This window comes from Myotis nattereri (genome assembly GCF_964212035.1).
Source record: "Myotis nattereri genome assembly, chromosome: 5".
Lineage (NCBI taxonomy): Eukaryota > Metazoa > Chordata > Mammalia > Chiroptera > Vespertilionidae > Myotis > Myotis nattereri.
Window position 1 is genome coordinate 17719111 of NC_138080.1, and position 13947 is coordinate 17733057.

General features: G+C 41.5%; 1 protein-coding gene across 1 annotated transcript; it reads left to right on the forward strand.

The window, feature by feature from the left end:
- Nucleotides 1-2320: 2320 nt before the first annotated feature.
- LOC308519950 (RNA-binding motif protein, X chromosome-like) lies at nucleotides 2321-3496 on the forward strand (the record flags this gene model as incomplete). The annotated part of the gene is made up of 1 exon (XM_081092313.1): nucleotides 2321-3496. The coding sequence occupies one exon, from the start codon at nucleotides 2321-2323 to the stop codon at nucleotides 3494-3496; it is 1176 nt and encodes a 391-aa protein (XP_080948439.1).
- Nucleotides 3497-13947: the final 10451 nt, after the last annotated feature.

The window sequence follows — 13947 nt, forward strand, 5'->3', positions numbered from 1 at the left end:
TTAGCACAGAAAACCACTTTATCAACACAGGGAAGCATAAAAAATGCAGAGACAAAGAAAAGGGACACAAATGACAAAAATGGAGGAAAGCAAGCTACTGGATATAGAGTTCAAAACCACACTTTTAAGGTATTTCAAGAATTTTCTAGAAACTGCTGATAAACTTAAGGAGATCTACAAGAAATATAATGAGACCCTTGAGGTTGTGATAAAGGATCAACTAGAAATTAAGCATACACTGACTGAAATAAAGAATATTATACAGACTCCCAACAGCAGACCAGAGGATCACAAGAATCAAGTCAAAGATTTGAAATATGAAGAAGCAAAAAACATCCAACTAGAAAAGCAAAATGAAAAAAGAATCCAAAAATACGAAGATAGTGTAAGGAGCCTCTGGGACAGCTTCAAGCGTACCAACCTCAGAATTATAGGGGTGCCAGAAGATGAGAGCAAGATATTGAAAACCTATTTGAAGAAATAATGACAGAAAACTTCCCCTACCTGGTGAAAGAAATAGACTTACAAGTCCAGGAAGCGCAGAGAACCCCAAACAAAAGGAATCCAAAGAGGACCACACCAAGACACATCATAATTAAAATGCCAAGAGCAAAAGACAAAGAGAGAATCTTAAAAGCAGTAAGAGAAAGAAACTCAGTTACCTACAAGGGAGTACCCATACGACTGTCAGCTGATTTCTCAACAGAAACTTTGCAGGCCAGAAGGGAGTGGCAAGAAATATTCAAAGTGATGAATGCCAAGAACCTACAACCAAGATTACTTTATCCAGCAAAGCTCTCATTCAAAATTGAAGGTAAGATAAAGAGCTTCACAGATAAGAAAAAGCTAAAGGAGTTCATCACCACCAAACCAGTATTATATGAAATGCTGAAAGGTATCCTTTAAGAATAGGAAGAAGAAGGAAAAAGGTAAAGATACAAATTATGAACAACAAATACACATCTATCAACAAGTGATTCTAAAAATCAAGTGAATAAATAATCTGATGAACAGAATGAACTGGTGATTATAATAGAATCAGGGACATAGAAAGGGAATGGACTGACTATTCTTGGCAGGGAAAGGAGTGTGGGGGGTGCGGGAAGAGATTAGACAAAAATCGTGCACCTATGGATGAGGACAGTGGGTGGGGAGTGAGGGCGGAGGTTGGGGTGGGAACTGGGTGGAAGGGAGTTATGGGGGGGAAAAAAGAGGAACCAATGTAATAATCTGAACAATAAAGATTTAATTAAAAAAAAAGAACCAAACAGAAAGTGGAACCTATTCTGTCATAACTACCCAAGGACTACTAAAAGGAAAAATTGTGCTACATTTTTAAAATTTCCTGTTAAGTTCCCTCTTCATAATTTTTATGTTATTGTGAGGAAAAAAGTAAAACATGTTTGATCTTATGACATTGCTTTCAACAAACAAAAAAAAAAAAAAAAGGAAGGGTGAGATGAGATGTGGGGGGCCGATATAGGGTTAAGCCAAGGACTGACCTCTTGGCAAAGTCACAAACAAGTCTTCCGAGTCTTAAACAAACCCAATCTGAGAGGTGGCCACTGATTTACACGCGCTGTCATTTAAAAAATAAAAATGGGGGAATTTGCCGGTCCATCCTTGTTGCTTGACACAGTCGCTGCAGGGAAGAAACATCTGCACAGCATATGTTTCAAGGGACCTGGCATATAGGGCATACTTTTCTTAATATGTTTGCTTCCCTTCTTAGCGCTCTATGTTTTAAGTAAGGTCACCTCTCCCAGATAGGTTGTAGGGATTAATAGGACTAAGGAAGGGAATAAAACCCCTTAACTAAGTGCCAGGAGGGTAGTTAATCACTTTAACTATGAACAATCAGGCTTAAGCTACCTAATCTTTACTTAGGATAATCTCCTTCAGTTACTTGCTTGTAGCTTAATAGAACAATAGAGTAACCTTGGGATGGAGATAAGAAACGCCCTAACCTTTGGAATAGAATGGATAGGATTAAAATCAACTGGTATAAATACAGATGTAACAGGACAATAGACACAGAACTTGGCTGGAGATCCTGGCTAGAGAACCTGGCTAGGCTGCTGATCAACTGAATTCTGTGTCTGTGTCATTCCTTCTCCGCCAACTCCATCCACACCTTTGGGAACCCCTGTACCTGCTGGGGTTGGACCCCAACATATGGCGCAGTAGTTCCTGCAGGTTCTCTCTTCCGTCTTCGGAGCCAGTGGCCCTCCCTGTGCTGAGCAGCTAGGAAGCCCCTGCCAACGACCTCGTAGGAGCTTGAAACCATCGTCACCCCTCCGACTCTTACCAGAAGGGAAACATGGTTGAAGCTGATCGCCCAGGAAAGCTCTTCATTGGTGGCCTCAATACAGAAACAAATAAGAAAGCCCTTGAAGCTGTATTTGGCAAATATGGACGGATAGTGGAAGTACTCTTGATGAAAGATCGTGAAACCAACAAATCGAGAGGATTTGCTTTTGTCACCTTTGAAAGCCCAGCAGATGCTAAGGATGCAGCCAGAGAGATGAATGGAAAGTCCTTAAATGGAAAAGCCATCAAGGTAGAACAAGCCACCAAACCATCATTTGAAACTGGTAGGCGTGGACCACCTCCACCTCCAAGAAGCAGAGGCCCTCCAAGGGGTCTTAGAGGCAGAAGAGGAGGAAGTGGAGGAATCAGGGGACCTCCCTCACGTGGAGGGCACATGGATGATGGTGGCTATTCCATGAATTTTAGCATGAGTTCTTCCAGGGGACCACTTCCAGTGAAAAGAGGACCACCACCGAGAAGTTGGGATCCTCCTGCTAAAAGATCTGCTCCTTCAGGTCCAGTTCGCAGCAGCAGTGGAATGGGAGCAAGAGCTCCTGTATCTCATGGAAGAGATAGTTATGGAGGCCCACCTCGAAGGGAACCCCTGCCTTCCCGTAGAAATGTTTATTTGTCCCCAAGAGATGATGGATATTCTACTAAAGACAGCTACTCAAGTAGAGATTACCCAAGATCCCGTGATACAAGAGATTATGCTTCACCACCAAGAGATTATACTTATCGTGATTATGGTCATTCCAGTTCACGTGATGACTATCCATCAAGAGTCTATAGTGATAGAGATGGCTATGGTCGTGATCATGACTATTCAGATCATCCAAGTGGTGGTTCATACAGGGATTCATATGACAGTTATGGTAACTCACGTAGGGCTCCACCTACAGGAGGGCCCCCACCATCTTATGGTGGAAGCAATAGCTATGATGATTACAGCAGCTCACGTGATGGATATGGTGGAAGTCGAGACAGTTACTCAAGCAGCCGAAGTGACCTCTACTCAAGTAGTCGTGATTGGGTTGGCAGACAAGAAAGAGGGCTTCCCCCTTCTATGAAAAGAGGGTACCCTCCTCCACGTGATTCCTGCAGCAGTTCAAGCCGCAGAGCACCCAGGGGTGGTGGCCATGGAGGAAGCCGATCTGATAGAGGGGGAGGCAGAAGCAGATATTAAAAACAAAACTTTGGACCAAAATCCCTGTTCAAAGAAACAAACAGAAAGTGGAACCTATTCTGTCATAACTACCCAAGGACTACTAAAAGGAAAAATTGTGTTACATTTTTAAAATTTTCTGTTAAGTTCCCCTTTCATAATTTTTATGTTCTTGAGAGGAAAAAAGTAAAACATGTTTGAAAAAAAATAAATCAATATCCTTAAGTATCTGATGTTTTGTATGTGTCTTTTCCTGATCCCCTTCTCCCTCAGAAAATACATGATCTGGAAAATTATGCCATTTCTTGCTTTCTTTATAGCTTGGTCTATATCTCTCTATTATCTATCTATCTATCTATCTATCTATCTATCTATCTATCTATCATCATCATCTATCCACTTATCTATCTACCCATCCATCCATCTAGATTCCTAAAAAGTAGGGGTTTTTTTGGCCAAGGTAATAAAGATATTTCTTTTATATTTTAACAATAGTTTTAAGATTTTGCCATTCATATTTAAGTTCTCAAACTCTTGATTTTTGAGTGTGACATGAGTGGAGGGGCTCAGTTGTATTTTTCTCTGATTAATGTAATCAGTGTATTAAGTAGTAACCTTTCCTACTTGTTCCATACTGTTGGTTCTACCATATAACAAATTCCCTTAGTGTATGTGTCTGTTTTGGTGTTTGCTATTCTATGACATGAACCTGTTTGCCTGTTTCCTGGGCTGATACCACATCACCTATAATTAATTTTTGATATGCCAAGTCATGTTACTTTATTCTTCTTTTTCAGAAGTATCTTGTCTCTTCCATAAAAAAATTAAAATCAGCTTCCCAGGAAACACTGTGTTGGGATTTTGATTGAAATTACATTTATTCTGTTTTTTAATGATATGTCTTCTGTTTCATAAATCTCTATGTATCTCCATGTATTTCAATTTTCTTTGGTGCTTTTCAGAAGTCTTATTACTTTCCACATGAAGAGCATTTTTTGTTGTTGTTAGTTTGGCTTCTTCTGAACAGCTGCTTTCCTTTGGGTGCCTGGAATTTTGGCATGTGCCAGGCAGATGGTGCCGATACCACCGGCCCCCAATAAAACTTTGGACACTGAGGCTCTAATGAAAATTTTATGCATCTTCCCACAGCTTTCAGTTGCTGAAAAATTAAGCATGCCTCTGTGATTCCTTGTGTGATGCTTGGAAACTTGTACCTGATTTTCTGTTTTGTATCCATTCACTACAATAAATCATAGCTATAAATATGAAAAAATAAATAAAAATAAATAAATAAAATAAACGGTGGTTTCACATCTGTCAAAAACGGGTCCTGTTTTTACATGTGTGTGCAAGTTCTGATGTACAAGAAAGGGTCATGTGCTTAGTTCGTCCATGCAAAGCTCACAGGTACATCACTAAATACTTTAAAAATAGAACGATCTCCTTTTGAACCAATCTGTTTAGATTCAGGATTAGTAAAACAGTATGAAACTAATGAAATACAGTGATAGGAATTAGGAAGTGTGACACTGATGGTTCTGGGCATGTGAAGGGTGAGGGACAGAAGGGTACACACAGTCTTCCCTTCAGTTCTGCTGGAGAGATGAGCTCTGAGGGCCGGAGCTGCTCCATGCCCAGAGGAGGTGGGTGTGGTCAGTGGCTCTGTTTCAGAACTTCTTGCCAAGCAGAGAGCTTACCCAACCCACAGGAACCTTTTTACTCCAGGAAACAGAAACAGCCAGTTCCCAATGGGCATGGGAAAACCAGTGTCCCCTCCTGTGCATGGCGTCCTGATGAGGTGACGGGGGAGGTGGGCAAGGGGAGCAGTGCAGAGTTGTTACGCAGCTGGAGTGGGAGTGGAATGCCATGAAATGTCCACAGTCCTGGCTGTGCCCACAGCCTGGATGACTCCTCCAGGCACTGGCTGAGGGATTAGGGCTGATTCTCTCAGGAAGGGAATATTCCATGGGTGGAAGATTTACAGGCTCAGGGTGGGCCGTGTGTTAGTTTGGGGCAAATCCCTCAGCATTCCTGCTGCCAAGCCCTCAAAGGAATGAGGCAGAGGCACCCCTCACCCCCAAGACCCCTTTGTGGCCATTTTAGCATCTACGTGATTTTTAATCCCTTCAGGGAGACTTTCTATCCTGAAGTCCCATCCCACCCCAGTGTTGCTGTGTGTCTGCCAGCTGGGTCGAGCATCAAGGGGAAGGGGAGTTTATACTTACTAAAAGACTACTATCCTACCGGGAAACTAACCTGTTTACTGTACTGTTGTAAATATCATACCCTTTATATCCTGTATATTGGCTTCTTTTAAATAAAGTGAAATGTCTTAGAAAAAAAAAAGGCTAGACAGGGCGGGACCCAGAAGACCCATATGGGGAGTGCCACTGAGCCAGAAGCTGGCTCATGGCTGGCCAGTGCAGTGGTGGTGGCAGCACTAAGAATGTCCAACTAATGGTTTAGACCTGATCCCTTGGGGGCCTAAGCCTTTAGTTGGACATCCCCTGAGGGTTCCCTGGCTGCCAGAAGGATGTCTGACTGCAAGGTTAGGCCTGATCCCCAGGGGAGTGGGCCTAAGTCGACAGGTGGACATCCCCCAAGGGGTCCTGGACTGTGACTGTGCGCAGGCCAGGCTGAGGGACACCCCCCCCAGTGCACAAATTTTTGTGCACCGGGCCTCTAGTCTACACGAATAAAAAAGAAAGATGCAAATTGACCATACCTTCACAACGCCCACCAGCCAATCAGGCGTGAGTATGCAAATTAACCCAACAAAGATGGTGGGCTGACTTGTATATGCAGGCGCCGAGTGGCCAGGGGCAGGGCGCTTGCATCATCACCATGGCGACAATGCAGGCCTTCCACACCACTCCTGGTCTCTGGGCTGTGTGGGAAGGCAGAAAGGCAGCTCTGGCCAGAGAGAAGGCAGTGGTGGCAGCCAGGGGAAGGCCCATTCTTGCACGAATCTTTGTGTATCGGGCCTCTAGTATAATATGATATATATATGACTTAACTCCCTGGAACACTGACAGATAGTTTTATGGGAAAACAATACTAGTGGAAGTCATCTCTGAAGATAGATTCCAGGCATACTAAAGCTTCAAATCTTCCTAAAGTGCAACCCTGGGAAACACATTAATACCTCCACAGGACATTTTCCCCTGCCTTTAGGACCCTTTGAGGTCTGGCAAATGGACTTTACTCATTTGCCCCTTTCTCAAGTATAAGTCTATCTTAATGACAATTTATATGTTTTCTTCACTGTATGGAAGCATTTTCATGCCACAGGGTCAGCCTCAACATTAAGTAAAATTCCCCTAGAAAAGCCACTGGGGAACTCATTTCACAGAACAAACAATACAACCTGTTTGTAAGATCTGGCCAATTTTGCAACATTTCCTTTGTGCTTGTTATCCCCAGTCCTCCTGTGCTGTAGAACCGACCAACAGGGTAATCAAAACTCAATTGACAAAACTCACTTCTTTTAACCTGCCTTGGCCTAAGGATCTTCCCTTGGTATTGCCCAACCTAAGATCTACTCTCTTTGGCAAACATCAACTGTCTCCATGAGGTTAGATCAAGGAATGTATAAACCTAACTGAAAGGAGACTCTGGATTTACTGTCAAGAACCTATAAGGGCCCCTAAGGCTAATTCACAGTTACCAGAGCAATCTCCCAAGAAGATAAAGATCTAAATCTTCATAAAGATGTCCTTCAACCCTGAAGGAAAGAGCCATATCAGGTATTAATAACTAACCCTCGTGCTACTAAACTTAAGAATATATATTTTTAAATTTTTATTGTTGACATTATTACAGATGTCCCCCATTTTATACCTTTTGCCCACCTCTGCACAGACTCACTCCTCCCCTCCCTCTGGCCCTCATCAACTGTTGTCTGTGTCCATGGGCTATGCATGCATACTCTTTGGCTATTCTCTTCACCTTCTTTCATCCCGTCCACCCCAACCACCTCTTCTCTAACATCTGTCTAACATCTGTGCCATGTATCCACGCTTTTGGTTTTATTTTGTTCATCAGTTTACTCTGTTCATTAGATTCCAAATGAAAGTGCGATTCCATGGTATTTGTCTATCTCTGACTGGCTTATTTCACTTAGCATAATAATCTCCAGGTCTATCCATACTGTTGCAGAAGGTAAGAATTTCTTCCTTTTTACAGCCACATAGTATTCCATTGCATAAATGTACCACAGCTTTTTATCCACTCACCTGCCAATGGGCACATGGATTGTTTCCAGATCTTGGATATTGTAAACAATGCTGCTATAAACATAGGGGTGCTAATCGGTGTTTAAGGATCCTGAGGAGATATTCCCAGAAGTGGGATCACTGGGCCAAAAGGCAGTTCCATTTTTAATTTTTTGAGAAAACTCCATACTGTTTTCCACAGTGGCTATACCCGTCTGCATTCCCACAAACAATGCACTAGGATTCCCTTTTCTCCACATCCTCTCTAGCACTTGTTTTTTAATTTATTGATGGTAACCATTTTGGCAGGTGTGAAGTGATACCTCATTGTACAGTGGGGCCTTGACTTACCAGTGTCCCGACTAACGAGTTTTTTGAGATACGAGCCGTCTCTCGGCCAATTTTTTGCTTTGAGTTGCGAGCTAAAATTCGGGTTACGAGCCAGCTTCAGATACCCCACTGCTAGTTGGCGCAGCAAATGTCACAGTGAAAGCCACAACATCAGCCCAGCATCACGTGTCTCACTCATTCACTTTTGATTTGACATACGAGTAATTTGAGTTACGAGCTCTGTCATGGAACGAATTAAACTCGTAAGTCAAGGCCCCACTGTAGTTTTAATTTGATGATTAGTGATGTTGAACATTGCCCCAGCCAGGTGACTCCGTTGGTTGGAACATCATCTGGTACATCAAAAGGTTGCAGGTTCAATTCCCGGTCTGGGCACATACCTAGGTTGCAGGTTTGATTCCCGGTCTCCAGTCAGAACAGGTACGATTTCTCTCTTATCTCTCTCTCTCTCTCCCTCCCTCCCCCTCCCACCTCCCTTCCTCTCTCTCTAAAATCCATAAACATATCCTTGAGTGAGAATATTTTAAAGAATATTTTTAAATTAAATTTATTTGGATAACCTTGGTTAATAGCATTATATAAATTTCAGGTGTACAACTTTATTACATGACATTTATGTACTCTATTGTGTGCTCACCACCCTAAATCTAGTCTCCTTCCACCTCCATATATTTTACCTACTTTGCCTTCTTTGGCTTCCCCCTTGCCCCTTCCTCTCTGGTAATACCATTCTGGTATCTACAAGGTTGGTTGCTTGCTGGCTTGCTTTTTGTTTTATACCCCACATATGAGTGCAATCTTGCTCTCAAGTCCTTCTCCTTTTCTGTCGAACTTATTTCACTTAACAAAATACTTTCAAGATTCATTTATGTTTCACAAATGGCAATATTTCATCTTTTTCATGGCTAATATTTCATTAATATATGTACCACATCTTATCCAATTATCCATCGAAGGTCACTTAAGTTGTTTCCATGTCTTGGCTATTGTAAATAATGCTGCAATGAACATAGAGGTACATATGTCTCTATGAATAAGTATTTTCAAATTTTGTAGGTAGATACCCCAAATTAAGACCGTTGGGTCATATGATAGTTTTATACTTAAATTTTTTAGGAACCTCCATACTATTTTCCTTAGTGCTGTACCAGTTTACATTCCCACTAGCAGTGTATGAGGGTTCCTTTTTCTTTATAAACTTTCCAAAACTTACTTATTTTATTGATAATAGCCATTCTAACAGATGTGAGGTTGTACCTCACTGTGGTTTTGATTTGCATTTTTCCTCATAACTATTGAAGCTGGGCATCTTTTCATATATCTGTTGGCCATTTGTATGTCTTCTTGGGAAAAGTGTCTGTTCAGATCCTCTGTCCATTTTTTAAATTAAATTATTTGTTGTTGTTTTTGTTGAGTTGTAGGAGTTGTTTTTTTAATATTTTGGATACTGGTCCCTTATTGGGGGTATCATTTGCAAATATATTTCTTCCATTTGGTTGGTTACCTTTTTGTTTCGTTGATGGTTTCTTTTGCTGTGCAGAAGCTGAAAACTACAAGACATCGATGAAAGAAATTGAAGAAGAGATAAAGAAGTGGAAAGATAGTCCTAGTTCATGGACTGGAAGAATTAGCATTGTTAAAATGGCCTAAAGCAATATATAGATCTAATGTAATACCTATGAAAATCCCAATGGTATTTTTCACAAAAATAGAATGAAAGTCCTCAAAATTATATGAAACCACAAAAGACCCTGAATTGACAAAGGAATCTTGAGGGGGCATAAAAACAAGCTATAGGAATCATGGTCTCTGACATTAAAATATACTACAAAGCTACAGTAATTGAAACAGTATGATATTGACAAAAAACAACACAAACAAAACAAAACAAAACAAAACAGACACATAGACCAATGGAACAGAATTGAGAACCTGGAAATAATTCCACATATTTTTGACTAATTTTTGACAAAGGAGCAGAAAACATACAATGCAGAAAGGAAAGTTTATTCAATAAGTACTGTTGGGAAAACTGAAAAGCCACTGAAACTAGACTGCTGACACTATACACAAAAGCGAACTGAAAATAAAGACTTAAATATAAGAACTGAAACAATAAAATACATAGAAGAAAACATTGGAACTAAACTTATGGACTTTGGTCTCAGAGGGATTTTTGTGAACTTGACCCCAGTGGCAAGGGGAAGAAAGCAAAAATAAATGAATGGGACTACATCCAACTTAAGGGTATCGACTCACAGATTCATGTTTCTCATTTAAAAGGGTCACCCGTACCTGAGTGGTCAACTCAGTCTGTTGGAGATTTTAAGTTGAAAATGATTAGCGATGTTGAACATTGCCCCAGCTAGGTGGCTCAATTGGTTGGAGCATCATTCCATACACCAAAAGGTTGCAGGTTTGATTCCCAGTCAGGGCACAACCCAAGACCACTAGTAGAATTCTCATTCCAGGATTAAAGTAGATGGCATCTGATGTAAAAGGCTCTCCCAAGACCCCAGACCAGGCCAGTCATACATCATTCTACCTAGTAACCCCTATACTTAGTCATCCAGTTCACACCCTTTGTTTCATTTACTAATTATATTGCTATTATAATGTCTTTTTTTTTCCTAAACAAAACTCTTGACAGGATAATCTTTCAATTCTAACCCAAACATATAGAAACACTAGATGCTCTTTTAATCATACTCATGATAAATCACATGATGACCTTAATATCTTCTGTGTTGATGATTATTATGATCATACAGAGAATATGAAGTACCTGCCTTGTAGAAGAGTCAGCTGGCTGTGGTTAGCTTGGGTCCTTGTGTCTGTTCCATTGGTCTATGTGTCTATGTTTTGGCCAATATCATACTGTTTTAATTACTATAGCTTTGTAGTATAATTTAATCTCAGAAATTATGATACCTCCAGCTTGGTTTTTTCCCCCCTCAAGATTGCTTTGCCTATTCAGGGTGCAGACTCTCTTGGAAGGCTCTTAGGGAGAGGTCTGAGCACACTCAGGGAGAGACTGAGTTGTGCGGCTCTCGAGCAGCGGTTCTCACCTGTGCGTCGCAACTCCTTTGGGGGTCGAACGACCCTTTCACAGGGGTCGCCTAAGACCATCGGAAAACACATATATAATTACATATTGTTTTTGTGATTAATCACTATGCTTTAATTATGTTCAATTTGTAACAATGAAATTGGGGGTCACCACAACATGAGGAACTGTATTAAAGGGTCGCGGCATTAGCAAGGTTGAGAACCACTGCTCTAGGGCAAGGGCAGTTTTTCCCTCCCACACCCAACTAATGCTATTGTTCCTGTGCAGAACCCTCCCTTCACACAGCCAAATCTTGGTCTGTTTGGGCCTGATGAATTCTGCTGGCCTCACCCTGACAACTCCCTGAGACCTCTTCCCACCACAAAGGTCTGTGGGCATCTGGCAGGTAGCAACTGGCATTGGTACCCTGAAACTTCAGCTGAGTGGCTCAGACCCAGCACAGTCACCAAGTTTGAATCCGTATCAATTTGGTAAACACCACTCACTTCTACCTGGTGGTGACTCACTGTGAACATACCTCATGCAACTCAAGTACCACCAGAGGCTCTTTCAGTGACTGAGCCTAGTAGGCAGCCAGCAGGCAGAGGCAGATCTCAGGGTACCTTGAGCCTTTTGTTGACCTGCTCCTGGGCTCAGTGCTGGTAAAAATCAGATTTGCTATTTGGGCCCTTCCATGTACATCCAGGCCCAGCAGAGGCAGCCATAAAATGAGGATCTGTTTGTAGCTCCAAACAGGTATTCCAAAGCTAGTCACAGGCAACACCTGACATTAAGTCCCTCTCAAGAAGCCCAGAACCAACACACCTGGTGGCGAGTTGCAGACCATATTAGAGCAAGATCCAATCAGCTCCACAAGTGGTACACCCAAAGGGAGATCTCAGCAGGCACTAGACCAGCCGTGGGCAAACTACGGCCCACGGGCCCGATCCGGCCCGTTTGGAATGAATAAAACTATTGAAATAAAAGACCGTACCCTTTTATGTAATGATGTTTACTTTGAATTTATATTAGTTCACACAAACACTCCATCCATGGTTTTGTTCCGGCCCTCCGGTCCAGTTTAAGAACCCATTGTGGCCCTCGAGTCAAAAAGTTTGCCTATCCCTGCACTAGACCCTGCTGGGGAGAATTCCACTCATGGTGTCAGCTCCTGCATAGCAGTTCATACACAGTGGTCGGGGTCAGTTCTCATAGTCAGTCAGCCTGAAGGTCGCCACTCAAAGATGGGCCAAAGCAATTAAAACTCAACTATCAGAGGAGGGCTCACATAATACATAAAAGGGACATTTCTGAACAACCTAACTCAGGTAAACAGGGAGCCTGAGCACCACCAGACACTTACTACATAAGGCCACCTTACCAAGACTGGAAGGCATAGCAGATCTACCTGATACAGAGTAACAAATACAGAGAGGCAGCTAAAATGGAGAGACAAAGGAACACGCCCCATGAAAGACAGGAGAAATCTCCAGAAAAAGAACTAAATGAAAGGGAGGCAAGCAATCTACCAGAGATAGAGTTCAAAACCAAATATCATAACCAAATACTTCATTGGTTATAAGGATGGATGCTTAAGAAACTTAGGGCAAGAATGGATTAACTCAGTGAGAACTAAAGAGATAGTAAGCATAAAAAAGAATATACAAACCATAAAAAGATAACCAGTCAGAAATGAAGAATATAATATCTGAAATGAAGAATACACTACAAGAATCAAAAGCAATTAGGTGAAGCAGAGGATCGAATCACCAATTTAGAAGGTAAGTTAGCGAAAAACACCCAATCAGAGTAGTAAAAAGATAAAAGAAGTTTAAAAATTGAGGGGAGGTGAAGGGACCTCTGTGGCAGCATAGAGGTACCAGAAGAAGAAGAAAGAGAGCAAGGAATTAAGAACCTATTTGAAAAAATAATGACTAAAAACTTCCCTAACCTGGTAAAGGAAAAAGACATACAAGCCCAGGAAGTGCAGAGAGTTCCAAAGAAGATGAACCCAAAGAAGCCCACATGAAGACACATCATAATTAAAATGGCAAAGGTTAAAGACAAAGAGAGAATCTTAAAAGCGCCGGGGCCCGGCGGGGGGGGGGGGGGGGGGGGGGGCGGGGACAGAAAACAACAAAGACAGTTAGTTACCTACAAGGTAGCTCCCATAAGACTGCCACATGATTTCTTAACAAAACATCTCAGGCCAAAAGGTTGGATCTTGCTTTGTTTGTTTGCTTGCGTGCTTGCTTGCTTTCTCTCCTTTATTCTGGATTAAAACGTTCAAAGAAATTAAATGGCATCTGACTGGATTCTCCATCTCTTTCTTCATCAGGCTCTAAAGCCACTGTATCAAAGTCAGACTAATGAAAAGCCAGCAGTTCAGGACAGGTACTTCCATGAGGTAATTGGCATTTGCCTCGACTCCTAGCCATTGCTGCTGGGAGACCAGGCCACTGGAGGGCTGCTTTGCTCAAAAGGCACCAGAGCTACAGCACTTGGAGACTTAGGCTTGAGACCTACACAATATATTATTGGCTTCAAAATATGCTGAGAAAGCTACAAAATCAAAATGGGAAAATATTTAATTAAATGTCCACAAATACATGTTACCTTCATTAAGTGCTGAAGTTAGTACTTATATAAAAATTCCATTACATTGAAACACAATTTCAAGTTAGATTTTTTCAATTTATAAGAATTCCTTAGAATGCATGAGTGCCAAAACATCAGCTCGTCATAATTGAAATTACTCACACAAAAACTCAAAAGTAAAAATATACTTTAAGTTTTAAATAAAAGATTATATTTAATGTGGATCAGGGTACTACGTACATGGTAATATTTTCATGATG